Source organism: Onychostruthus taczanowskii, unplaced genomic scaffold, assembly GCF_017590055.1.
Source record: "Onychostruthus taczanowskii isolate IOZ18803 unplaced genomic scaffold, ASM1759005v1 scaffold14, whole genome shotgun sequence".
Classification (NCBI taxonomy): Eukaryota; Metazoa; Chordata; class Aves; order Passeriformes; family Passeridae; genus Onychostruthus; species Onychostruthus taczanowskii.
Window position 1 is genome coordinate 10857075 of NW_024498573.1, and position 26663 is coordinate 10883737.

Genomic DNA, 26663 nt, shown 5'->3' on the forward strand with positions numbered 1-26663 from the left:
CAACGCGTTCCTGAGCGCTCCCTGAGTTATTTCTGAAGACGACAGCGTTGTTCGGATTTCTGAAATGGCTTTGACAGCTATCCACGTATCGGACTGTGGGCAAAGCCAGTCACGTGTGGAGCAGGAATAGCAAATTGATAGGAGATGGGAATATAAAAAGCTCCTCTCTGGAGGCCAGAGCTGCTACAGGCTCCTTGAGCAGACACTGCTGACCTTGTCTGTTGCAGAGAGTAAACACTGCTGGGAAAAAGCACTGGGCTGCATTAGGGACAAGATTTCAGGGGCTGTGAGAACGTTCGATTCCTAAAGCAGTGTCTGGTCCTTGTTTTCCTCTGTGCCAGTGTGTAGGAGGGCTCCCATTACTGACATCGCTACCTTTCGTGGGATGAGCCGGCCCGGAGCTCCCAGCTGATGGCTCGCTGTTCCAGCTCCCTGTCCATTAACCGTGCTCGCGATGCCCGGCAGCGCTCCGCTCCCGCGGGGGGACTACGATGCTGTGCCTCCATCTTGCAGCAGCAATACAGGGCACAGCCTGTTTCGGGTCCCCAAGGGGGGGATTCAGGGCTCGGGGAAGGCTGGGGGCGGCGGAGCCATCGCCAGGCTCTATCTCGCACCGGCAGCTGCTGCCGAGACAGCCGCCCGGTCCCGCCGTGCCGGTGCCGGTGCCGGTGCCGGTGCCGGTGCCACCCGATCCGCTCCGGCTGCGGCTGCCCAGGCAAATAAATGGAAAAAAACCGGACACGCCTCCTAAGGAAAGCTACGGAGCCGGTGGCGGAGCAGCAGCGGTGCCCGGGGGAAGGCCCCGGGGATGCCGCGGGGAGGCGGGGTCGGCAGGGCCCGGTGCTGGCCGAGCCCCCCCGGTCCGCTCGGGACGCGCCGCCCCGCGGGGCCGGGCTGGGCCGGGCCGGGCCGGGCGGGGCGGAGCTGCCCGTGCCGCCTCCGCGGAGCGCGGCTCCCGGGACACCCGCGGAGATCCGCGCTCGTCATGCGCGACTACGACGAGGCCACCGCTTTCCTGGGCGAATGGGGCCGCTTCCAGCGCCTCGTCTTCTTTCTGCTCAGCGCCAGCATCATTCCCAATGGTTTCAACGGGATGTCGGTGGTGTTCCTGGCCGGCACGCCCGAGCACCGGTGCGTCGTGCCCCGCGGGGCCAACCTGAGCGGCGAGTGGCGCAACGCCAGCATCCCGCTGGAGCTGCGGGACGGGCAGGAGGTGCCGAGCCGCTGCCGCCGCTACCGCCTGGCCGCGCTCGCCAACTTCTCGGCGCTGGGGCTGCGACCCGGCTCCGACGTGGAGCTGGAGGCGCTGGAGCAGGAGCCGTGCCTGGACGGCTGGGAGTACAGCCGCGATGTCTATCGCTCCACCATCGTCACCGAGGTGCGCGGCCGCGGTGCCACCCCTGCCCCGGGCCGTGCTGGGGCCGGGGCCTGTCATTCTGTCGCGGGGGGGAGAACAGGGAGCAGGAACCATCGGGTGAAGTGCCTGTGGGAAGGGGTCCGGGTGGGCGCGGTGCTGCGAGGAGCGGGAGGGATGCGACAGGTAAAGGTTGACGAAGGAGCTGCGCGCCCTCGCCCTTCCAGCTGTGTTTGCCGGCTGGTTTTACTCTGGGTCGGGTTTGTGTGGAGGGGGAGGCAGAGACTGAAAATTTAAGCCTGGTGGTTTCCTCCTGCCGCACGCTGAGCATTCCGGTAAATTTTCTATGTGATGGAATTGCTCGTCCTCAGTGCAGCGTTGAATGGGGACATGGATGCTTTCAGATAAACACACCGCGGCCTGTCCGGGGCTAGAGCAGAGTGCACCCCGCTGGCCCCCGCCCTGGAATGCCGGTGGCTTCCGTGGCCGTCACCTGGGATGGGTGGGAGGCAGGTGCCGTGGTCACTCCTGCGGGAGCCTGAGCTGGCCGCAGCCAGGCTGTCCGCTCGGTTTGTGAGGCTCTGCAGTGGCATCATCTGTGCAGAGTGTCACGGGGACCGTCAGCGGTGCCGGGCAATGTGAGCGCTTGTTTGGGTCTTCCGGCCGTGCCATGTGGAGGCAGAGCCGTGCTGTTCCGTAAGGCTGGCACGGAGTGTGGAGCTCCGTTAGAGCAGGAAAACGATTCCTCTGAAGCTGCAGGAGTGCTGATGCTGTTCCTCGTTGTGTAAGGGGTTTCAGGCAATAACAGGCTCACCCTCATGCCAGGCAGCGGCAGCTGGCAGGCTCGCGGTCCTTCAGCGCAGCGTGCCCCAGGCAGCCCGGGCCACCCTCCTCATCACTGCCGGCTCACCCTGGGAGCGGGAGAGGGAATGGGTGGGGAACCCTCCTCACGAGTCCCTGTGACACAGCAGCAGCATCTGCCACCAAAAAACCATCGAAGGATGGCACAGCCAGGAAAGGTTCTGAGTCTGTGCCCTGGGGCCGCAGGAGGAGGGTCTGTGCCAGGGGTGTGCAGACACGGGCTCAGCCACATGCCAGGCAGGCAGGATGTGGGCAGGAGGTGTCAGCCTCCTGTCACCTGCTCAAAGGGACATCACTGGCACATGTGACACTTGCTATTTGTGCTGGCACTCATACTCAGTTGCTGGAGATCCCTCATAATATCAGATCAAGGCGGGGGAAGCTTGCCCTGCTCCTGGCCATGGGTGAGCTGAAGCAGCAGCCTGGCTGCTGCCTGCATGCCCGGCTGGCACAGCTGCTGCCCACATAACCCACAGGCTGGCACAGCTGCATGGCAGGTGCCTGGTGGCCACCACTGGCCCAGACGATGCCACTCTCACTGCCAGAGGGAGGTCAGTTTATCCTGGTGTCTCTATGAAGTTATCTCTTTTTTAGAGTCAGTGCGTGCTCTGGGAGAGGCAGTAAATTAAGCAAAAAGAGGAGAAATGTGATTCTTCTTAATGAACAACAAATAATTTAGGTTGGAAGATGCCAGACAAGAGCATTCTGTGCAGTGTTTGGATGGGACATAGCTGTGGGGCTTGCCACGGGGCCTGGGCTGTGCCAAAGAGGCAACAGCAGATTCAGAGATGGAAACCAAGTGCCAGGTTCCCATCTGTAAGCCAGATGGAAAAGAAGGATACTTGTTTTGTTTCAAAATTGTCATGGACATTTGGAAAAAATGCAGAATTTGGTTTCAAAACAAGGAAAACAGGCACTGATTAAATGCTGGAAAGAGGCAGTTTAGACAAATTTGAGATGCTTATTTTTGTACCCAACATTTTTCTCTGTATTAGAAAAGACAAGCCAGGACATGCCACCAGAAGAGCTCAGTGAAGAAACAGCTTCAGAACTCAATTGAAGAACAGAACCTGATGGTACAGGATTAAGGGTTGGAGACTTCACTTGATTCGTTCAGTTGCATTTAATCCTGTTATTAAATGCTGCTTGAAGGGAAGTAGGAGATGCCAGCTCAGCACCTGTGTTGCTTGGTCTGTGAGGACATGCTAAACCCTGGGATCAGAGAATCCCAGACTGAGTTCTTTTGGTGGTGTTAAAGTGGAGATGATGGGAAAAAGTGAAGGTGTCCACAGGTGATCTTTGGGCCAGGATGATATAAGAAAGGGGCTGTAAGAGTCATGGTGAGCAAGTGGAAATGTGAGTCATTGTGGGGTCAAGAGTGATCCCTTGGCTGAGATCAAGGGGCTGCAGGGTTTCCTTTTCCTAGTGGCAGGCTCCTGGGGTCTGTTATGCTGGTATTCTTTTCTGGAACTTAATCTACTTTTCTTTTACTTCCAGATAATGATGTTCGGATCCAACATGAATTAGAGGCTCAAGGACAAGCACTGATTTTGCCCTTCAGAGTAGGCATTAGGATCCAGTTAGCTCCCTTGAGCCAGGCTGTCACCAGCACTGCTCACTGGGGACACACTGAGCTGTTCTCCAGCACTGGGACATGGCGTGTTCCCCAGACACCACTCTGGGGCCCCTGCAAAGGGCAGAGGGAGTGCCAGAGGCTCTGCTGGGGCTATTGGTCTGTCACCTGTGTCATCCTGCTCAGCCCCTGTCCCAGCTCTGGCCCTGATGTTAGTGAAGGCAGAAACCAGAAGCTTTTGGGAGAGGCAAGAGACTGGATAGGAATTGCTGTGGTTTGAAGGCATCTGAAGGTCTTTTCTGTTCTGTTCTGTTCTGTTCTGTTACATTTTTTTCCGTCAGAGGAGAGCAGTCCTGCCCAGCCCTGGAGCCCACACTGTGCCCAGGCATGGAGGTGCTTGTTCTTGTCACTTGTGCACTGAGCAGAGCTGCTCCCATTGCTGGACCTGGTACCCAGGGAGCAGGATGGGGCCATCTGTGAATAATTAACACTTCTAGAGTTATTCATCGTCAGCTTTCCTCTTGGAAACAAGTTCAGATTTTCCCTGGTTTGCAGCCCCACCCATTTACACAAGGCTCCACTAGTGTTTTCTCCTCTGATGTGAATGGGCTGTGCTCAGGGTGTCAATTAGTGATTTCTGATTGGCATGGGGGGCACTTTGGGCAGTCAGGGCACCTTCTCCAGCAATTTCAGTTTTTCAGAAAGCTCATCCATCTATAGTGTTCCTACCAGCAGCACTTAGCAGAACTGGCTCTTGCCGTAGCTGGGAGCTTGTCAGAAAGGGCTGTAGGGATTTGATGGGAATAAAGTGATTTAATAACAGCGTTCTTGAGCAGCTCCTATTCCTAGCATTCAGAGGCCTTACCTGGAATCTTACATGAACTTTGCTCCCCAGTTTGCTTTGCTAGGGACATTACAGAATTACTTATTTTCTGGTTAATGTATAATTAGCCCAGTAGAGACATTTTGGAAGTTGTAGCTGTAGGCAGTTTTGCTGTGGCTGGGCTGTAGCTCGTGTGGCCATGGTGCTGTCTGTGATGGCTGCAGCTCTGAGGACAGGGTCAAACAAGCTACATTTCCCTTTTCCCTACACACTGAAGCACTGCTGAAACCTTCCCATGTTCATATGTGGTTGATCACTGTGCATGAGCCTCAGTCAGAGTGAGTGCCTGTGAGGATGGGAAGCTGGAATTTGGGAGATGAGGTGTAGCTGTAGGGTAGGGCTGTATTGCTCAGGTACCGTGTGATATTTGAGCTAAAATAGGTGGATTGTTCACTCAGCAGCTTCAGGTACACTTAAAGTCAGATGTATTTGATGTGTTTGTGTGTTTTCTGGTCAAATGCAGTGAGTTCCTGTAACCAGTAACCCTTCTTTGGACAGGCAGCTGCTGCGTGCTGTTTACATCCCCCAAATCTGAAAAACTTGACCCTGTACAGTGAATTTTTGCTGGGGATGCAGTATGTCATGGGAAAAAGTGGAGCCAACACCTGGATAGGAGGCATTTGGCACCAAGGAGGTAATGCAGTTTCATGGGCAAGTTATTATTTAGCTGGGTTTATTTTACAGCCAAAGTGCCTTTGGCACCATGGAGACATTTTGAAAACACTGATCCTTAACCTCGAGCAGCTCAAGTCTGAAGGTCCAGGAGCAGGTGCTGTGCTGGTGGCCCCAGACCAAGGTGCTCAGTACCCAGATAACTGACAATAGTTTGTGTGAGCTGCAGGTTCTGCCATGCTGTCAGTCAACAGCTTTCCCTGAGTGGGGCAAGGAAGGTGCAGCAGGATGAAGTGAAAGATCTCTGCAGTGCACTTTGAATGCCATGTTTTTTTGTAGCTGAATTTTGCTTTGTTTTAAATACTGGAGTTGATTTTTTTGATACTTTCTTTACAGAAATCTGTTTTCTTTCGCAGGTGAAGCAGATCCTTGCATCTGTTTTTCACATCTAGCATCCTTGAATGTACCAGAGCCCCACTGACCCACATGCTAACCTCCACCTTCTCAAAACACAGTGCAGATTAGTGCAGGTGTGTGTCCAGAGAGGCCCACACTTCACCACCTCTCCCTTCCCAGTAGGGACAAAAAAATACCCTACAGAAAATTCTGCCACAGGGTTCTTTTTGTTCTTAATCAGATTTAAGTCTTGGAGGCACATTTTAGTCCACAAGTCTCCTTGTTCCTGCATTGAAGACATGTGTGTTCCTCAGGAAGAGACATGGGCTGTGTATTTAACCTCAGCTTCATTTTTTTGTGGTGCAGCTGGTGTTACTTTGCAGGCTGGGAAAAGGGCAGAGGCACTTGACTCCCCTCTGCTGGCAGCATGCTTCTGTTCTGTCTGAAAATCGGCATTAATTGCATCTCTTTCCTGAATTATAGTCCCAAGCAAACTGCATCAAACCACACCACCTTCCCCCTTGTTCTGGAGCTTGCCTGCCTGTTCTGCAGCAGCTGTGGAGCTCACCCACCAATCCAAAGGGATTTGTTTTTGGGAGGGCTGGGTGCCATCAGACAGCACCTGGCTGTCTCTGTAACACAAGAGTTCTCCTTGTTGCCTGCAGTTGAGTGAGGAGCCTGAGCAGCTCTGATGGCAGGTTTCTGCTCCGTCACCAAGCCTCTGCCTGTGCTTGGCCCATCCATTCTCTGAGCAAAGGGTGGGGCAATGGCCCCGCTCTCTGATAGCATGGCTAATTATTAAAATTATGCCATACTTTAATCTGGGATCTAACTAGCTTACCATTGTGGTAGAATTATCTGATCTGAGAGTGACATGTTTGAAGCCTCTCCCTGGCAGGCATGCCTTAACCAGGAGATTAGTCACCAGGAAGGGAGCAAGCCTTGGCAGAGACATGCTCAGCTCTAACTTCAGTGGACAGAGGCTCATGATGCCGTTTTTATTTTTTTTTAAAACCTTGTCTGAGGTTATGAGTAGTTTTAGGTGGAAGTTTCCACACTGGCTCCTGTCCTAAGCCTGCAACCGCAGCCAGCTGCTGTCATGAGGCTGTGAGTGATGGGTGGCAAGTCAGTGGTGCAGGTTGTGGGGTGGAACAGAATTTGGTAACACTTCAGTGCAAGAGATTTCATTCTGTGCATCTTCCTGCATATGCTTTGTCAGCCCCAAAAGTTACAGAGATGCAGCAGGTATTGTGCTGGCAGAGGTAAACTGGAAGCTGCCCTTAGCTGGGATGGTTCCTTACCCTTCTCCTTTGCTCTGTTTCACTGGTGGAAGCATCTTGGACCATGGGGAGCCAGGTCCAGGGGTCTGGTGGGTACATGATGGGAGGATTGTACTGAAAACAGGTCCGGGACAGACCCTGAGCTGCACACATGGGCTCCATCAGGTTTGGCATTGCTGGCCAGAGGCAACGGGGCTGTGTCAGACAGCTGCTGGTGCTTTGGCCTCATGGGGAGGCCAGTCACTTTCCCTTCTTTTTCCTGTGCTTTAAGCAGGGTGTTCCAGCAGAGACCTTGACCAAGAAAACAGTGCTGGTGATGGGTGGAAGTGTGGCTATGGGGAAAGAGAATTCCATTGCATGGAAATGTGTGTCTTCAAGCAGCAGCCCCTGTGCTGGACGAGGCTCAGCACAGCACTGGGGCTGTGTCTGAGCCCAGGACTTTCTCTTGCAGTGGAATCTGGTGTGTGAGGACGACTGGAAAGCCCCACTGACCACCTCCCTCTTCTTTGTGGGAGTCCTCATTGGCTCCTTCATCTCGGGACAGCTCTCAGACAGGTAACACCATGGGCACACCTGGGCATTTGTTTTAAGAGACAAAAGGAGTGAAATGTCCAGTGCTCTGAGTTCTGATCTAAATTAGTTAACTGGCCTGGCTTCTTCAAAAATCCCATCCTGGTCTACCCCAGGTGAAGGATTTCTCTCTCTCAGGCACTTCAGAGCCCAGGGACTGATCTCCACAAGGAGCCCATGTGGCTGCTTTGCAGATTGATGCAGTGGGTTTCCTTTCACAACCCACTTCCCAGTTGTCTCTTGATCCAGCCTTTTTAGTAGTTTAAAAGATGCTGGGTTTTGTTGCACATTAACTGATAATCCCTTGTTAGAGCTGCAAGATAGGAATTTGCCCTTTGAATGGAATCTCTGCATAGGAGAGATGGTTTGGTGGAAACAGAGTAAGACATATGAGAGGAAGGAAAAAAGATAACCTGAAAATTACAGCAGTTGTCATAGCATCTCACTATGTAGAGATAAATGTAAAACATTAATTACAGGCATTTGATAATTGTCTCAGCAGTGCTGAGGTTTTGGCCTTAGAAGTGCTGAATGCAGAATATACATTCCCTGTGCAAATCCCTGCTCCATTCAGCCCTCAGCCCTGTGTCCATAGCCACATGGTGGGATCTCTGGTCCTGCTCTGACTGCTCTCTGGGAATTAGGATAAGGTAGCAGGGTTCCTCTGGGTGCTTAGTGGAGGGCTTTCAAAACTCAGTGGGAGTCTTAATCCTAGAGCCTCCAGCATTAAATTCCATGTGATCTGAATTTAATCGCCTGACTCCTGCCCCAGTGCAGAAGTCAGTTGGTGTTACTGTTTGAAAGGGAGATGAGATAATCACTAAATCCCAGTGGTGCCATTTCCCAGTGGGAGCATTTGAGGAAGTGTGTGTGCCCTGGTGGCAGCCACTGAGAGCCTGGCTCATGCCTTCCCACATGAGCTTCCTTGGATTATCTGGGGGTTTTGTCAGTACAGGGTTATGATCTGAGCCTGTCCCTAAGCAATTTCCCCATGCCTGCTTCAGAAGCCTTTCCAAGTCAAGGGTTGCTGCAGGCAGCAGGTGATGCAGCCCCTGCAGCATCTGTGCCCACAGGTATGAAAACCTGTACTGAGCTTGTCCTGCCTCTCCAGGACCATATGCCACATAATCCTAATGCAGAGAAGCAGGTGGGAGAAAGGGGGCAGTGTGTCTGGCAGCTCAGACCAGAACCAGTTGACAAAGCTATTTAGCACACTCAAAGCATAAAGGAGTTGCAAAGTATAGGTGCCAGTAGCCTAAAACCCATCATTTCCTCACTTTCAGGTGTGTGGCTTGCAGTCTGCATGTGTCTCACTATTGTACTGTCACCTAGTCTCCTTGAGCTCTGTCTAGTGGCTTTCTGAAGTTTCTTCTCATAGCTTTCCTTCTCTGTTTGTCTCGTGGGTCTTGGAAATGTTAATGTTTTTTAGTGCATATGAAAATAATAAAATTCTTTAACATGAACAGAACTTCAGGTTGTGCTAAGATGCATCACTTGAGATTGGACATTTGTTCTCCCTTGTGCCCTCTTACATAGCCCCCACCATAAATACCTGCTGTTTCAGTAATAATATTTTTCTTTACTTAAGGTTTGGCAGGAAGAATATCCTTTTTTTGACAATGGCTGTGCAGACTGGCTTCAGTTTCCTGCAGATCTTTTCCACCAGCTGGGAGATGTTCACAGTGCTCTTTCTCATTGTGGGGATGGGACAGATCTCTAACTACGTGGTGGCCTTCATTTTGGGTATGAATATATTTGCATTAGATTACATGTTTGCTTAATGTACTGTTACTTTTTTTCCCCTCTGAACCTGGATTATTTAATTAGACAGTGGTAAATCTGCACTGGTAAAATTCCTACTTTAGGCTTATTTTCTTAGGTTTATTTTCTCTGTGATTCTTCAAACCTATACTTTCTGTAGGTTTAGAGAAAAAGAAGAGAGCAGGAAGAGTCTAAATAAACATCCATTTAATTCCTCTTTGGAGACATTCAAGGCAGCGTTCAGGGTGTAGCAGCAGGTCTGAGATACAAAAGGCTTTTGGGTTCACCCCTGCCTCCCTCTGCACCCTTTGCAGAGAGGTCAGTGCACACCTGAGTGCAAAGCCTTGGAGCAAACCAGCAATTTCCAGGCACAGTGAGTGTCAGGGGGACCAGAGCAGAGGAGATGGCTGGGAGCCAAAGCCCCATTAGCCATAAATGCTCTCAGAGCTGAGATCAGTGATGAAGTCCTAAGTTTTGGAAGATAAGGTTTGCTTTCTTTACTATGGTGAGTGTAGGAATAAAGACCCAGCCCCTGCATGGCTACAGCTGCTGCCTGGGGACTCTGCAGGGAACAAAGGGCCCCATGGGGAAGGGGACTCCACAGAGGCTCCCACTGGACATGGGGGTTTCAGATAAGGCAACTGCACAGGCAAATTATGGGGATGAGTGATGCAGGTCTCAAGGGGGAAACTGGGATTTGCTGTCTTTAAAGTCTGTATAAATATATATTTATGGCTGGTTTTAAACCCCTGGTGTCAACATTACAATTTGTAGATTGCAATGTGAGCTAGATTAAAGTTGTACATTACTAGTTAATGCTGGTCTTTCCTACCCCATGAGGTTTAATGGAGAAAACATAGCACTGATTTCATATTATGCTCTTCTGAACTATGAAGAGGATACAGCACCATGTCCCCAGGCAGCCACCAGTCACTGCTGCCTGTGGCACAGGGACGATTAAGGTCAGGCTGTCAGCATTGTTGCCATCACCATTGTAGCTGTTCCTGCCATTGCTGTCACCATTGCCACTGCTCCCACTGTCCTGGTAGTTAAATTCTTGTGTGGAGCTGATGGAGCTGGAGCAAATGCCTGCCATGGGAAGGCTGGGAGGTGCAGCACTGGGTAAAGCTGAAAATCCTTGTGGAAACACATGGGTGTTGTGTAGCACAGAGGTGCAGGTTCTGATCATGGGTGTTGTGTAGCACAGAGGTGCAGGTTCTGATCAGGCAGGAATTTGGCTGCCAGCTCCCCTGGGAAGGTGGGGCACAGCTGGATGTGGATTGGGATACTGTCTGGGTGCTCAGAGAAACAAAGGTGGAAGGGAGGGCCAGGAACACCCCAGTGGGCAAATGATCCTTCTGTAGAGAGAGGGGCTGGGTCTCCCCCGGTGCCATTGGGCCTATTTAATGGTTAGCTGTTGTTTGCTGGCCCTTGCCCCATCGGGCTGTCTCTTCTGCCTTCCTCTCCTCTGTAGAGGTGCCACAGCAGCGATGGCTCCCAGGGAGCAGAGGCAGATTCCTGGGGCACTTGGCAGCAGTGCTGGCCACTCCCCAGCAGCCTTGAGGCTGGTTCTAAGGGCAGGGTTAATCTAAACTAACTCAGACCTTATCTTCCTCGTTTGAGTGAGCCATCAGACCATCGTGGGTAAGGAAGGAGGTACTTACAGAGGGTCCTTCCCACCCTACACTCCACAGCCAGTGTGTCCCCCATAAGCACTGGGACTTCTGCCTGTGGCAAGCCAAACCCAGGAGCTTCCAGAAAGCTGCACATGATAGAGGTACTGAATAGGAGAATATCCCCATAAAAAGAAAAGTAACTCCTTAAGAAAGCCCATCCTCATTACGGGATGTGCTGGAGATGCTCCCGTTGTTTCATCCATGAGCAGACAGGGCTGACCTGCACTTGGCAGGGGAGCAGTGACACCAGCACCTATAAAGGCCCCCTTGACCCTGGCTGTGCTGCAGCCCTGGCACCCTCCATCCCCAGGGGCAGTGGGTTTTTTTCCAAGTTCAGCACAGGTTTTTCTTGTCACTCAAACTCTCAACATCCAAACCTCTGTTGTCTCTCCATGTGTAGCTCAGACCCTGTTTCAGCATCCTTAGCCACCCAGGCTCATGCTGCCCTTTGCACTATTGCCCACCTTCATGGAAATAGTTCCCCCTGAGCTGTTGGTGAACTTCTGTAGTCAATATTAGGGTTTTTTCAACCACATGCTGTGAAATTTCTCTCTTAGCTTTAGTGTCAGTTATTCTCTGTGCTCAAAACTGTCATGTTCAGGTTCTGGGACTGGAAAACACTACAGAGGTTTGTGAAGGCATGTTGGTATTGTCCAAGAACTGTTGGTCCATGGCCAGGAGAATGAGGGAGGAGGAAAGGAGGGAGAGACCTCATCTCATACTGGCTTTGAATTGACACAAATTATAATGTAACAGTTAACAGGCTTAAACCAATGTTTCAAGTATCAGACCTCTCCCAAGAAAGTCCCTCTAAACAAGAGCAAGTCAAGAGGAAGATGATATCATTTATCTCCACACACTCATTTTAGCCTAGCAAATTCAGGTTTTTTTACTGTGACTTTCTTCAGTTACTCCAGGTTTCTGAAATGAGAATTCATGTAACTATCAAATAGGAGGGTTTTCCAGTCTTGCGTATTTTTTTTTCCATCTTCTCTGCAATAATAAATGTTGGACTTCTTGCCATGATACACAGCCCAAGTACACTCTCCACACTTTGTGACCCTCAGTTCGCTCAGTGTTGTTTGTGTTTTAACCAAGTCCAGATCAGGCTGTGGCAGTTATGGCCCTGCAGTGCTGCTAATGTGAAGGAGAGCTCTGCAGACCAGGGGCTGAGAGCTCAGGGAGAAGTGAGGTGGACCGGAGGGCTTCACTGGATTCTGTTAGGGAGTGGCTCGGTGTTTTATTATAAAAGAATTTAGGTGCTGTGGAAGGCTTAGAACTGTCTGAGTTTTCATTACTCAATGTCAGGTTGCTGCATGGTGCAAAGGCTGTAGGATGCTTTCCCTGACTGCTGCCTGGCTACTGGAACAGTAACATTACTAGAGGATGGCATCTTCCCTGGTTCTGTCCTTCAGCCCCTGGTGTGCTGATCCAACATTCCAACCTTCCTTCTGTTCCCAAAAATAGGTGGGAAATTTGTTTCCACCTCACCTTACTGTAAATTCACATCCTTCCATCCCATGCCAGTCTGCTGTGCTCAGATCTTCGCTCTTTCAGAAGTGCCCAGCAGTGAATTAATCTTAAATCCGGATGGGTTAAGTGGGGCAGCAGGATGTGTCCTAGGCGAGTGTGTGGGGAAGGCTCCTGGAAGTCTGCCAGCCATCCCCCATGCTTGTCCTTATCTGTGTCTGCCAATGCATTAATCAAAGCAAACAGAAGTAGCTTCTTTATCTGAAGGTTCCCAATACTCCCAGCAGCTTTTCTGTACAGGCGTGTCTGTGCTGTGCTGCTCTTTTCTAAGATTGTTTAGCTTATTTTTTTTTTTTTTGTTTGTAAATGCAATAAAGTATTTAGTCATGCTTGAAAACCAAGAGTTAAAATGCTAATCCAACCTCCCTTGTTTTAAACAGGCACAGAAATTCTTGGCAAATCAGTTCGTATTCTGTTCTCTACATTAGGAGTTTGCATATTTTTTGCAATTGGCTACATGTTGCTGCCACTGTTTGCTTACTTCATCAGAGACTGGCGGATGCTGCTGCTGGCGCTCACTGTCCCGGGGCTGTTCTGCATCCCGCTCTGGTGGTGAGTCCATGCCGAGGCCACGCTTCCCACCTCTCCTCCCGCCTGATGCTCTTTGTGCTGGGTGATGGCAGAGGGGCAGGGAGGAGGGGCACTCTTCTGTTCACCCTGTGAGAAGGCTCTGCCTTGAGGGGGCATTGTTTGTTTGGTGTTTCTTGCCAATTTTAAGTCGAGTAACTACCTAGAGAGCCTCGTTGGTGCTGTGTACTTGAAGTCCTGCTCTTTTTAGCTGGACAGAAGCACTGAAGAAGGACAGCCCTATGTCGTTGCTGCCTTGGGCATCTGCTGTTTTCTAAAGGGACAGGTGTTTGAAAATAGGAAAGGAAAAGCAAGGTATCGCTCACACTTTTAAGAATAATTCACAAAGGGAAGAGTTCTTTCATATTATTCAGGGAACTCTTTTCTTTTTACTATCTTGAAAAATTTGCATCTGTAAGTGAGCAATTGGGATCTTTATAACAGTTGAGTGATTTAGACACACTCTTCTATAGTCTAAAACACCTCCTGCATGTCCCAGTCTTGTTAGAAGTATCTGCTGATGGTTTGTTGCTTAGTTGGGTTTTTTTTCAACCTCAGTCTTCAAATCAAACCTTTAAAATGGTTTTCAGCTCCATCTCTGCTGTCATTGGATTTTAAAGACAGTCTGATTCTGTTTAAGGGTCAGTTTGCTTATTTCACTTGAAGTGTTTCAAATTCCTTCATCACAGCAGCATTTCCCTCTGCACCAAGCAGCTGTTCTCTGGGGAGGCTGGTTCTGGGTGGGAGCCTCTCAGATGTCTGCTACAAAACAGGCACTGTGAGGCACAGGAAATTTGTCCCCACAGTGTGGCTTCTGAGTCCTGCTTTGAAATCTATGGGCTGGGAATTCCCAGGACTTTTAAAAGCTTACAATTAAAAGAGCCAAAAACTTTCTCTGAGGCACTTTGGGGCCTGTGTGAGCGTAGAAGGGGATCAAGGTGCCCTGGCAAAGCTCTGCCAAGGCAGGTTGGTGTCAGCTGGCGTTTGGGCATGTGGACCCACTGCTTCCACGGGCCATGTGATTTACACATCCCTCTGCTCTGTACAGTTCTTGCTCTTTTACTCATTTTCCTTCCAAATTCTCCAGAAGGTTCCCTGCATTATCTCTGCAGCCTCAGGATCCTCAGCTTTCCCAGTAAGAAGAGCAGTGGAGGCAGCTCATCTTACAGAAAGTCCCATTAGTGATTAGTGATCAGATATAAATCATCTGATGTTTGTAATGATTGACCTGGCTTTTAGTCAGTCTTTGGGGCTCATCAGAAAAGGAGTGCCTGACCTGCTTTTTTCCAAGGAGAGGAAAAAGTGCTGCTGGCTAAAGGGAGCAAGATAGCATCTGTTAAGACCAAAGTTAAAGTTCAGCAAAGTTAAAGTTTTCTGTCCTGTGCTTGATGTTAATTCATTCAACATGTGCCTGTAATTAATTAGAAAATGTCATCAGCTCTGCAAGGGGACACTGCCCCTGCCCTCTGCCTGGGAGAATCTGCCTCAGAGCTGTGGTAACATGGTGAGGTTTGTATATAACATTCCTAGGACACAGAACCTTTAAATACACACTGTGCATATTTAAAGCATTTCCACATTGTGTGCAGTTTCCTAAGAATATTTTTGATTCACACTGGCTAAGCTACTGCCATCCTTTGTGTCTATCTGGTGACATCTGGTGGACATCAAATATTCCTTCAAAAACAACCAGTGAGGACAAAGCATCTACTTTAGCATGACAATAGGTCCCATGTATTTGAATTACACTGCCCACAGACTTCTGTGCTGGCTGTCTCCTGCTGCAAGCAATCTGTGAGATCCGAGTGTAACTCCTAGGCACAATAAATCTGTTCTTTATAACTTGTTACTTTTGGGAAAACATTGAATCATTTATTCTGAAACTTATTATAGGATCATTCCTGAGTCTCCTCGGTGGCTGATCTCCCAGGGAAGATATAAGGAGGCAGAAGCTATTATCCAAAAGGCTGCAAAAATGAATGGCATTCCAGCCCCAGCTGTGCTTTTTGACACTGCAGAGGTATGTTCCATGCATCCTGGTACTTTATCTCGCTGGCACTTCCCCATTTGGCTGGCTGACTTGCTGGGAAATGCCAGCAAAGTGCTGGTTTGCACCAGCAGCTCTTGGGCTGGCAGGGACTGTTGGCCTGCGGTAAGTGCTGGGTTAGCAAAGTGATCAGAGAGATCAAAGTGAGAACCCAGAGGGAGGTTTTATTTGTTTGCTTTTCACAGTAAAATTCTCTTCCTCAGCAGTAGTTTATTGTGGTTTTCAAAGCAAGGGTGACCCAGATTGCTTCATCCTTTGGGTACTGCAAAGACCCAAGGAGAATGTGTTTGTGCCCATTTCAGTTTGGTGCTTTTTTAGCAGTTTGCAGTTCAGCAAGAGCCCTTTGCAGGGCTGTGTGGGAGGCCCTGAATCAGCACCCACACGAGCTGGGTCTCTGTGGAGCCTGAGGGACTCCTCAGGTTGCCCAAACCAGCCAAAGCACCTGAGTGCTACAAGGAGTCTTGGAAACCATGATGTGAGTGAAGACAGCGAAGAACATCAAGCTCTCCTTCAAAACTGGTTTTTCTGTATTTCATACCTATTGGTTTAAAGAAGAAAGTCTAGTGAAAACCTGGCAGCCCAAGCCAGGGAGCAGCACAGCCACAGTGGGATGCTTGGTTCCTGTGCTCATCTCTCCCTCTGCTGGCTCTGCCCTCACTGGAGCTCCTCACAGAGGCACATTTTTCTTGTGCAGACTCCTCCAGCCCTGCGGCAGCAACGACAGTGTGTCTGTAGGTCGGATGTCCCTCTGCTGCCTTATACTGCCACCTTTGTTTTGTGGCAGAGAGAGCAGAAAACAAAGCACCGTGCGCTCCTCTGCAGCACAAAGATGCTGTGAGTTACCCCTCCCCTGGGCAGGATCCATCACTTGACTGTCACACTTATATTTTGGCTGAAGATCTCTTTCCCAAGTGAAAGTTTTAGTGTAAATTGAAGTGTATGTTCCAATTATGGGAAGCTCATTCTACACCAGCTGTGGAAAAGCACTTGCCTTACTTCACAGCCAGGCCTCAGATGTCTTTCAAACTAGGGATTACTTTTTTGGACTGCAGCATTTTATAATTCCTGCATATTTTCTTAAACCAAGGAGACACTCACTTGCTTCATGGAAATTTTGTGTGCCAAAGTGTCTGTACAAAAAAGCCTGAGGAAGATGTCTGCATGCTAAGTCTCATGTTGGAAGTATTTTTCAAACATTAATAGAAAGACACTCCTTGGAAACCATCATCTATTCCTAGAAAAGGGTATCTCCTGGATAGTCCTGTAGGGAGAAGCAGGGTGGTTTGTTCTTTGGGCCTGGAGGAAGCCTGGCCACAAATTCAGGCTTTGCCCTAGCACGGGCAAAGTGTGCAGGCAGAAAGGAACCCTAATGCCACCCAGAAGATTCCTGCTTCAAGCCTCAAACTAGACCCTCCATCTCCAATCTGAGGTGGTGAATGCTCCTATGATGTGCCCTGGCCTCACGAACCTTTCTCATCTGTTCCTCCCCCTGTCAGGGTGCTGGCAGGCAGCAAAACTGGCTGATTTCCTACATTCATTTCACATCACTTATGAAGGCTTAAGAGAGTTGAATGGACAGTGCAGAGAATGGACAGAACAATGCCTCTGGTGCTGAGGTTACTTGTGGAAGTACCCTGTGAGATCCTTAAGGAAATGTTAACTCGTCTGCCTGGTCAGCTGATTGTCCTTTCTAATTAGTCTTCGTGGTGCAGTGGAAACTCCCATGAGTACAGCTTGGTGCAAAGACAAGCTCCACCTAAGGACTGTGCTCCCTGGTGCAGAAGTGCCCCTTGGGCTGACCACTTGTCCCCTGATAGTCATAACTCCATAACTGCCTGGACTGTGGGTAGCAGAGGTTGTTGTGCTCTTAGGTGTGGGAATTTTTTTGGTTTTGTTTTCCTTTTTCCTTCAGATGCAGGATTCGAAGCCTCAGCAGCAGCAAAAGGCTATCCTTCTGGACCTATTTCGAACCCGAAACATTGCAACTATTACTATTATGTCATTACTTTTGTGGTAAGGAAATGTGTATTCCTAAAGTACCCAGGCAATAGAACAGTTTCTGATTTGAGGGCACATGCCACGGGTTTAGATAAGAAGTCTGAGCCTCGGAGCCCAGCTCCAGTGGTCCTCGGCTGGTACGTGGCCCTCAGTGTCCTCACACCCACAATGCATTAATACACAAGAATATGGAGACAGTAGCCTTGACTCAGATGTAAAATAGTTAGAAAACTATACGTAACAACTTCTGTATTTTTAAGTACGTTGCTTTTTTTCTTTTTTTTTTATGCTCCCCGTCTCTGTAATCTCTGTTTGAAGAGAAATGTTCTTCTTGAAGTAAAGGCAACAACTCAGTGACATAACAAGAGCCAGACCCCTGGCCAGCATTTTTGTTCTGTTCTGTACTGTGCCCATCTCAGTGAGATCCTGGTCCCTGCCTGGGCAGCCATGAGAAATAAGGACCCAATAATGCTGTATAAACAAACCAGAACTCTTTTCTGTCCATATTCACTCCAGCAGAAAGGAATTGGCTAGCACATTTGGTAATACATTCCTGAGATCTGAAACCTGAACATCCAGCTCTCTGTGAAGATTAAATAAGATATAACAGAACTGCTGAGGGTGGGAGATCCTGACACTAGCTACAAGTAGGAATGTAGTTGGCTTGGGAAGCTTGCAAGAGTTTCATTGTGTTATTGAGTCCATTGCAGTGAAAAGTCTTTGTGAACAACTTCCACAAAGCTTTTTTTTACTTGGGGTAGTGCATGCAGGAAGGACAGAGAAATCTGAGGTATCTTCCAGCTGCTGTGGATGTGATGACTGAATGGGATGACAAAATTAGAAAGAGGGGGTTGCCACTGAGACTTTTTTAAGCCACAATGCCTGTGGCAGTGCTTTGTGATATCCTGTTTTTGTAACGACATCTGAGGCAACACTGGAGGCGTTCAGAGACTGCTGTTTCTGGAATAATTTGTTTTTATTGCTTTTCTCAGGTTTTTCACATCAGTTGGTTACTTTGGCCTATCCCTCAGCACTCCAGACTGGCATGGAAATGCCTACATCAACTGTTTCCTCTCAGCTGTTATTGAAGTTCCAGCGTATGTGATCGCCTGGCTTCTCCTCCGCTCCCTCCCACGGCGCTACTCCTTATCTGGCGCCCTGTTTTTAGGGGGAAGTGTTGTCCTCTTCATTCAGCTGGTTCCTGCAGGTACAAAATTAAACGTGTGACTTAAGTATATGAAACACTGAAAATATGTTATGGTACTGTGTAACAGCTCTGCAAAATTACTGGAAACCAGGACCAAATTTAGAATTTGAGGTCAAGTTTATGCTGATCCCTTGCAGCCTTAGGTTTTTTTTTTTTTGCATTTGTATATGCTGAGTCACACTCGACTCTCATTTATTGTGTCAAATTACTGAGCTTTATATAGTTCAGGGGGAGCAAAGTTCTAAAATGAAAGCTGAAAGTGTACTGTGATTTATCTGGTTGTGCTTCCAGGCGACAAAAACCTGCATCTGGATTTCACTGTGTGTAAATTTCCACATGATTTTGTGAAAAAGGGGGCAGTTCAAGCTTCTAGTTTATTGCTGTGTAATAGAGTTTTGTTCCGTTTCAAGAATGCTGTTTTACTTGAAGACAATCAAAATCTGAAAAATACAAAATAACCTGAGCGCCTACATTATGCTTAATGGGGAGTTTGGAGTCATCTAGGGATGGAATTAATACTTTGTATAATTAAAAAACCCTAAAGCGCCCATCTTGTGACCTTTTGGAAAAACACAGCAATACAGTCTTTTGGATGTAGAAATAATACAGGTAATAAGCACGGGGTGTTGTTTATTCACTCTGATTTTATTTTTTCTCCTCCAGAACTTAATGTCCTCTCTGTTGCACTGGTGATGCTTGGGAAGTTTGGCATCACAGCTGCGTTTTCAATGCTTTATGTCTACAATGTGGAGCTGTACCCAACGCTGGTGCGAAACATGGCAGTGGGAGCGACTTCCACGGCCTCCAGGCTGGGCAGCATCATTGCTCCTTACTTCGTTTACCTGGGTGAGAGCTCGTTCTTCGTGCCTTGCACCACACGACTGCCCAGAGAAGTTGTCTGAGCTTCTGCAGTGCAGGCTCAGCTTTAAGTCCCTTCACTTGTCTTTTCAGTTCCTTCTCTCAGCTTGGGTGTGAGTTCACTGTCACACGTGGTAGAAATTAAGTGGAGCTCCCTGGGCTTCACAGAAGGATCAGGCATTTAATTCCTTTAGGGACCATTCATGTGTCAGTGAAGTGGGTTAGAGCTGGTCCAATACAATGATGATGTTTATAGACTGTGCAAGCAGTGTGGCTGAAATGATAATCACATCTCGGGATGCCAGTTAGTTTCCCAGGAGAGTGTGACAAGAAGTGGTCTTGCAAGTAAGGAAATGTAGCAGTAGGAAATTCATTGCATGGTACTGTCCCTGTGCATCCTGAGGTGGGTATGTGTTGGCAGGTGGGAATCCAAACATTCCCAGGATTTGTGCTCTCTAAAGTAATACATGGAAACCATACAGGTTTTACTTGCTGTGTGTTTTTTTGGTTGGTTGGTTGGTTGGTTGGTTGGCTGGGGTTTTTTGGTGTTTTTGTTTGGTTTTTGGTTTTTTTTTTTTAGTTTCTAAGCCAGTCATCTCAGCATTCATTCATTTTGCTTTTTCTTATTGCTCAATATTTCTGTAAGCAGAATTATTAATTTCCTCATAGGCTTTTTTTGACACTCAATGCCATCACATTCTGAGTGCTGCACATATATTAACTGACAAATATTTTTTTGTTTGGTTTGTTTTTTTGTTTAATACATAAAATACATGTTCCTCATGTTGCAGACAGGAAAGAGTGATAGAGGTTAGGGGACTAAGGGTGAAAGTGAATACCTTCTGTTCAGTCTGGGGTGCTCAATCTCCTCTTTCTTTCATTCACACATGATTTATTTCCTTCTGCCATCACTGGACCCATGTCAGCTCTCTGCCCCTAATGAGTGTTGCTTCCTGCTGAGATCTTTGATACAACATGAGCTTCACTTTGCTGGCTTTGACAAAACATTGCTGATGTACTGCTGAGGGGTTTGTGCTGATTCTCCATGCCAGGAAAGTGGAGAGGAGATGAATATCTGTAACTAATCAGTGTTGACTCACCTCTGCATTCCAGTGTAACTGGAACACACTGTACCAAAAATGATGAAAATACCTTGTCTTTGTTTCATACTTGTGCAGTGCAAATGTGAAGTAAAAAGGTCAGCAGGACTGTGACTCTCCTTAAGGTCTCCAGTCTCCATTGCAGCACTAAGAGAGAAATGTAGACAAAATAACTTTTTTGCTGATTGTTTTTCATGGGTTTGTGGGGTTTTTTTCTCCCAGGTATCCCTAGGCTCAGTCTTTTAAAAAATCTTGTTCCAGACATCAGAATAGTTTCTTAAACTTCAAGAGATTTGAGGAGAAACTTGTCAGCTGCTGCTATTTGCTACAGCTAAATTAGGACCTTGCAGTTCCACCAGCTCAAAAACACAGAGGAGATCAGATCACAAACTTTGGCTCTGTGAGACATACCCAGAGGTCCTCTCTTTAATCTGGGTTTATTCCCTACATTATAAAGCATATTGCTCTATCCCAGCTATAAAATAAAGCTGTCAAGTCCAGTTTGGTACTTTCTCTATCTTCAGTACCTTTAACTCCTAGCTAATCCCTTTTCTGAAAGACCTTTTCATTGCTATGCTGTTGTGACTTGAGGATCTTGCATCCTGCCTGAACAGTTGTGTGCCAGCTTGAGGCTGCTGGCAGAGGCTGCTGCCTTCAAGTCCAAAATAATTTTCTGAGTAGACTAAGGTCAGAGCCTCCTGTGTGTCTTGGGAAGCCTGATGTTCTCTCCCTTTGCAGCAAGGAAGGCTTTAAAGCAGTTCCTCATAAATGAGGTGTTAGTCTGTAACTGACCTGTCCAGCTGACTTAGTCTCTTCCCTTCTGCATCAGCCCAGCAGGGTACATGATCTCAGACAGTGATTAGTGCTTCACTGCTTACAAGCAATTTTATTCCCCCATATTTTTTAACAGAGGATTTGGTTCTTGATGGCAGTGTGGTACTGAAGGCTCCAGCAGAGCTATTGCCTTGCAAAGGTGTATATTATCCCAGTTGAAAATATTAAAAAAAAACCACAAACAAACAAACAAAAAAATTACCCAAGCTTTTAGCTGCTACACAAATGTGGGGGTTGGCATGAAATTATGGTAGGTGTGGCCATCCAAGAGCACATGTTGAAGCTTTAAAATTGAAAAGTCCCGTTGCTGGCAGGTAATAGATGTAATTCAGCTTTGGATTCACCTTTGATATTGACGAATCTTTCAGCTAATTATTCCAATTAATTCTGCATTACAGCAATGTCTGGAATATAAACTTTACATGTGGGTTTGTCAGTTGTGGACATTGAGTACAGTTGGAATGTTCTGTGTTTTGCCAGGTGCCTATGACAGATTCCTACCATACATCCTGATGGGGAGCCTGACTGTGCTGATTGGGATCCTGACCCTGTTTCTCCCTGAGAGCTTCGGCAATCCACTGCCCGAGAGCTTTGAGCAGATGATGAAGGTGAAATGGTAAGGCAGCTTTCATTCATCCTTCTTCACAGGAGTTTAGAACACAGTCCCTTTTCACAATCAGGAAACATGTTTCTTCAGGTCCACTGCAAAACTTCAAAGCTCTCAAAGTGCCCTTCAGATTGTCAAATTAAGAATCCCAAAGAAAACAGACAATGACATCATACAATTTCTTCAGAATGTCTAAACCTGAGAGCGGATGTGTGCTGGCAAAGCAAGGCTGACCTTGACAGCACCTTGAAGCTGTTGCTTCAGATGTCCAGACATTTTCCATCCTATTATATCATTTACTCTCCTTAACTCTTTATTTAAACTACTCCTTTTGCATTATGAGACCCGTCATTTTTCCAGTGTAAGTTCTTTAGGTACTATTCCAAATTAAACGCAGGATTTCAACATTCTAGCCTCTTCCTGGGCAGCCAGAGACAGGCCAGGACAGCTTTTCCTCTAGTTTATATGATTTAGCTGTAAGCAATGACAGTTCTCTTGTCCCACCGATATTGTTATTTAGGGTACCCCAAGCAAACATTTCTGCTCAAATCTATGCACATCCACTGCAGTGTCAGAAAAATTCTTAGAGCAGCAAAGGGGAACTGAATTAATTAAAGAGCAGCTGCATAACCACCATTTAGCTCAGTGAGAACTGGTATTGGAACAGAAGTTGCCCCTGTAAGCAATAATAGCTTGAAAAAGCTAGAATTCCCTGTATCTAATTCCTGGTCAGCATAAGGAGCTGTCATTATGCTTTCAGAAAAAGAAAAATTGCTAGGCCTTTCTTTGAGAAAGGACATGTTGCTCTTTATCACAATTACTTCTTACATGTGGCTTTTCAGCTTTGCAGTTGACAAACTGTAGCTAGAAATCCTAGAGTCAAACCAGATTCCCCTTAGAGGCTTCTTGGATCAACAGCCTGAAGTAACTGAATTATAGTTGCTGAATGATGTTCAAGTTCCAGGCGTTGTTTGCTGCACTGCTGCTGCCATCCAGCAAGGCACACTGTACAGAACATTATATTTCATCTAATGTTTATACTAGCAGTGTAACATGGTTATTGTAGTGGTGCTTGTAGGAGAGGGAAGTGTCTGATGATATCCTGGAAAACGTTCTCAGTCTTTTACTTGTTTTCAGTTTCAGAAATGAGCAACAAACCACTGGCATTAGGAGTCCCAAGGAGAGTCCTAAAAGTCTGGTAACACCTTTTTGAAGAAAGACACACCTCTCAGAGGGGCTGAAAGAAGAACACAATCATCTCAAAATGCATTTGCTGCCAGAGGAAAATGAACAAAACCCAACAGCTAGTGCACCATAGTCGTTATCCCCCGTGCTGCATTATGTCATACACTGACCAGCTGCTGTCTGCTCCTGTAGCACCATTAGTCTGTCATCCAGTGTCCTGTTCCCTGGCCTTGTCAGCAGTCACAGTCCCTGTTGAGGAACGGGGGCCTGACTGTGCTGAGCACAAGCCAAGGAGTAAGCTGGAAGTGAGCCTTAGAAATAGCACAGCAGTGACTCCAGGCAGTCAGGTACTCGATAAAAGCTGCTGAAAGGGGGAAGAAAAAAAAAAAGGCAAACCTAATGCAGGTGTTTTTTCTCACTTTGTGTTGACTGGAGGAAGGGGAGCTGGGTGTCTGCCTTTCCTAAAAGAAAGATCCTGGCCTCCTTTGAAATCTGTGACCAAAGCCCATAGACTAAGTGGAGTCAAAATTCATTTGTAGCAGAGCAGACACAGACTTCCCTGTAAGGACGTGGGTTTTAAACACACCATCAGAGTGGCTTTAGGTGCCACTTGATTTTCCCAGGACCTGGGATCCCCCTGTTCCTGTAAAAAAGCTGCTGCTCTTTCATAAAGCCTGAGCCCACCCAAAACCCTCAGCTTTGTGAATCTTCAGTGTCTTGGGGAAGGGGGAAAAACTTGAGCACTGAGAAAGGACTATAATTTGCTGACTTTCTGGTGGGTCACACCCACTTTCAACAGAAAAGTGAGCTGTAGCAAGTCCGTGATCCTGTCCCAACGTGCCATGCATTATAGCTTTCAGGGTTTTAGTGGTATATGGGCATAAGCAGTTTTTTAGCTCTCTTGGGATGTTGTTTTTTTCTTTTTCCCAAAGTATTTAATTTCTTCTTTGAATACATACCACTTTGTTCTGCACCTTCAGAGAACACTCACTGCAGTTTCAAAAGCTTTCACAAAACCTTTGTAGCATTTACAAACTTAAGAGCCATTTGATGCTCACAAAAATCTGATTTTCTGTACTGGATATGTTGACCTGCAGCTATTAAAAATTCAAAAGGACTAATTTGGGACCACAGGGGTTTTTATTAAAAAAAAAACAAAAAACCAAACACCAACAAAAAACAGTGTTTTGTTTTTCAAATCCTACAGATTATGTATGTTTGGTTTTTGGTTTTTTTTTTTTTTTAAGTTCAGCAAAACTAGATTGGATGAAGATAAATGTAGAGCTCAAAGTTGTGCTACTACTGTTTTATGAACACTACATTGTTTGAAGAGTGTAATTCCTCTTATTTTTTGTATTTATTGGCTGTATGTGCACTTCTTGGTCACTTAAAGTCTGTCAGACTGGGTGGACTGATTTTTATCCTCTATAAATAAAAATCAGCCCTGATTCACCTTTTGTAAGGGCTAACAAAAGCACAGTGTCTCATCTCTAATGCGTGAGTTCAGGGTAGGTTGGCTTGTGCTGGCTCTTGGCACAAGAATGAGGCTCTCCCTGAAGTTCAAGCACAAATATTAAGCTTTATAACAACTGCAAGGAACTTGTGCAATTAACTCAAGCTGCTTTTGGGAGTTGAAATACTATTTTTAATTTCCTGCAGTTATGCTTTTGCCATAAATGTAACATGGCATAAGATAATCTGTGACTCCTGATCTTCTCATCCCTTCTCAATTAATTTCTCTAATAACAGCAGTATTTAATCTTGCTTTTACTTTTACAGAGTTAATCTAAAGATGTACTGTTTAGATGTAACTTAATTTCTCAAGAAAGCCTTTTTATCAGCATAGGACAGGTTTGAGGACTTGAGTTAAATATAGGTGGCCAAATTTTTATGAAGATTGTTATTTTGAGACTTATTTTATGTGATTGTAGGCTTGGGTATTTCTAAAAGGTAAATATTTTTGTACTCTTGAACCTTTCAGTATCTTAAAACCTGTTTTTCCTTTTTAAATAAGAAAAAGTACAGTGTTTTTTAAAATACAGTGTTTTAACAAGTCTCATTTTTCTTACTTAAACTATTGATCTCAGGCTAGCATCACACTTTAGTATTTTTTGCAGCAGATCTTTCAGGGGAGTGGAATGTCCTTCTTATAACAACATCACGTAATTTGAAGGCCTTATGGAGTCTGAGCATAGTGGAAATGAGGGAAGCCCCAGCTGGATTGTTCTCACTGACAGGGGGGTCATGGCCCTGTGCCTCATCTGTAACCTCTGTCACCTTTACTGGGGTCTCTCTGTGCAACCCTGGATCCTCAGCTGACTTGCTGGATCTGCTAATAATTATATGAAGCTGTAGTAATTGTCAGTCATTGCCCTCTGTTTTCATTGCAATAAAAATGTGCACTGACATTGTTTCAACCTGCTTCCTGTGTGGATTCTATCTGAAGAGCAAGTCTCCGAACTTTATTTTAAATAAATAAATAATAAAATGTATTGCCAAGAATTTAAAATAAATAAATAATAAATTGTAGTTAATGTGGATCAGGCATGAAAAAAATTCCTGAAATAAGCTTTTTCACCAATTAAGTTCTTCCACACATAAAGATTATGATGGTGTAGTACAGTTTTTCTGCCTCTCAGGTGCAAATCCCTTGAAGCTGACCCTGGCCAGGCTCAAGGATGATTTTGTGATTTAACTTCTATTATGTCATTTATTTTCTACCTTTGAGATTTTTCACAGCTGTGTGATTCCAACCCAGGATAAAAGATCATTTTAAATACAAGTGTTCAAAAAATGCCATAAAAGGTAGACTATTTTTTTAATCAGTTAAGAGGTGGGGAAAAATATCAGCCATAAAAAGCTGCTTGAAAATGTGAATTAGCCTTATGAAGAGCAGGACCAAGTTTCTTCAGTGATACAATTCAGCTTTTGAACTGACATCTATGGGACTCTGTGAACTTCCTGCCAGTGCCACTAGGTACTGAGCTGGGATTTTTGGGCCTAGGGTTAGAATATTATTTATGAAATTTATTATTTGTCAAGCATGTAGCACTCATTGCCTGAGAAAATAGTGTCAGGGTCAGGAAAGCTTTTTTACAGCTTTAGCTGAACCTGCTGAAGGGACAGGGGCAGCTGTGGGAAGGTGCTACAGAGTGACATGAGGAACCCTTTCACTCCTGAACTCGCAGCAACTGCCCTGCTTTGATGAACAGCACACTCCATGAAGCCTCCTGGCTCATCGGTGGTGCTGACCCCGAGCAAGGTTTGCTGGAAGCCGCCCAGCAGGTTCAGTGTGTGCCCTGGGCCTGCAGCAGCCCGGTTACCCTTGGTGGAACGGCTGCCCGGGACGTGCTGGAGTCCGGCTCCCCGGCGGTGTCTGAGGGACGTGGCACTCGCTGACACCATGGACGGTACAAGACGCTGTTCGGTCACAGGTTGGACGCGACGATCTGCGGGGTCCTTTCCAACCTCACTGACTATAATTCATCTCCACCCTGGTTTTTGAATTCTTTGGGCAGTAACTATGAGATCTGAGGCCTGTACTAATGGCCGTTCCTGACCACAAGTCACGAAGGGCAAGGGACCTGTCCCCAGCCCTGGGCCGGGCGGGCGCTGGAAACCGGCTCCAGGCCCGGAACTCCGCGTCGAGGGCCGGGAGCAGCGGGCAGTCTCCGGGAAGGCTTCGGGGCCGCCGCCTGCACGCCCCGTCTGGCACACCCGCCGCACAGCCGCGCTCGGCCCGCCCGAGGCGGCCCCGCCCGGCC

The 26663-nt window shown here is 47.2% G+C and overlaps 1 protein-coding gene across 4 annotated transcripts; it reads left to right on the top strand.

Moving 5' to 3' along the window:
* The first annotated feature begins 916 nt into the window (after positions 1-916).
* On the top strand, positions 917-25314 carry SLC22A4 (solute carrier family 22 member 4). 4 transcript variants are annotated; one of them, XM_041397776.1, is made up of 10 exons: positions 917-1378; positions 7411-7514; positions 9118-9272; positions 12877-13048; positions 14957-15083; positions 17023-17123; positions 18101-18315; positions 18979-19161; positions 21588-21723; positions 22852-25314. In XM_041397776.1, the coding sequence occupies exons 1-10, from the start codon at positions 986-988 to the stop codon at positions 22925-22927; spliced, it is 1662 nt and encodes a 553-aa protein (XP_041253710.1). In that variant the 5' UTR covers positions 917-985; the 3' UTR covers positions 22928-25314. The 4 variants fall into 4 exon arrangements, with proteins under 4 accessions (XP_041253710.1, XP_041253711.1, XP_041253712.1 ...); XM_041397777.1 differs by having other exon boundaries at positions 12877-13045; XM_041397778.1 differs by having other exon boundaries at positions 12925-13048.
* Positions 25315-26663: the final 1349 nt, after the last annotated feature.

What these genes read in the sequence shown, in the direction of transcription:
- SLC22A4 (XM_041397776.1), top strand. Translation starts at nt 986, where the DNA reads ATGCGCGACTACGACGAGGCCACCGCTTTCCTGGGCGAATGGGGCCGC. An exon ending in TTCTGCATCCCGCTCTGGTG is followed by an intron (nt 13,049 to 14,956) that starts GTGAGTCCATGC and finishes AACTTATTATAG; the next exon opens with GATCATTCCTGAGTCTCCTC. An exon ending in TGCTTTTTGACACTGCAGAG is followed by an intron (nt 15,084 to 17,022) that starts GTATGTTCCATG and finishes TTTTTCCTTCAG; the next exon opens with ATGCAGGATTCGAAGCCTCA.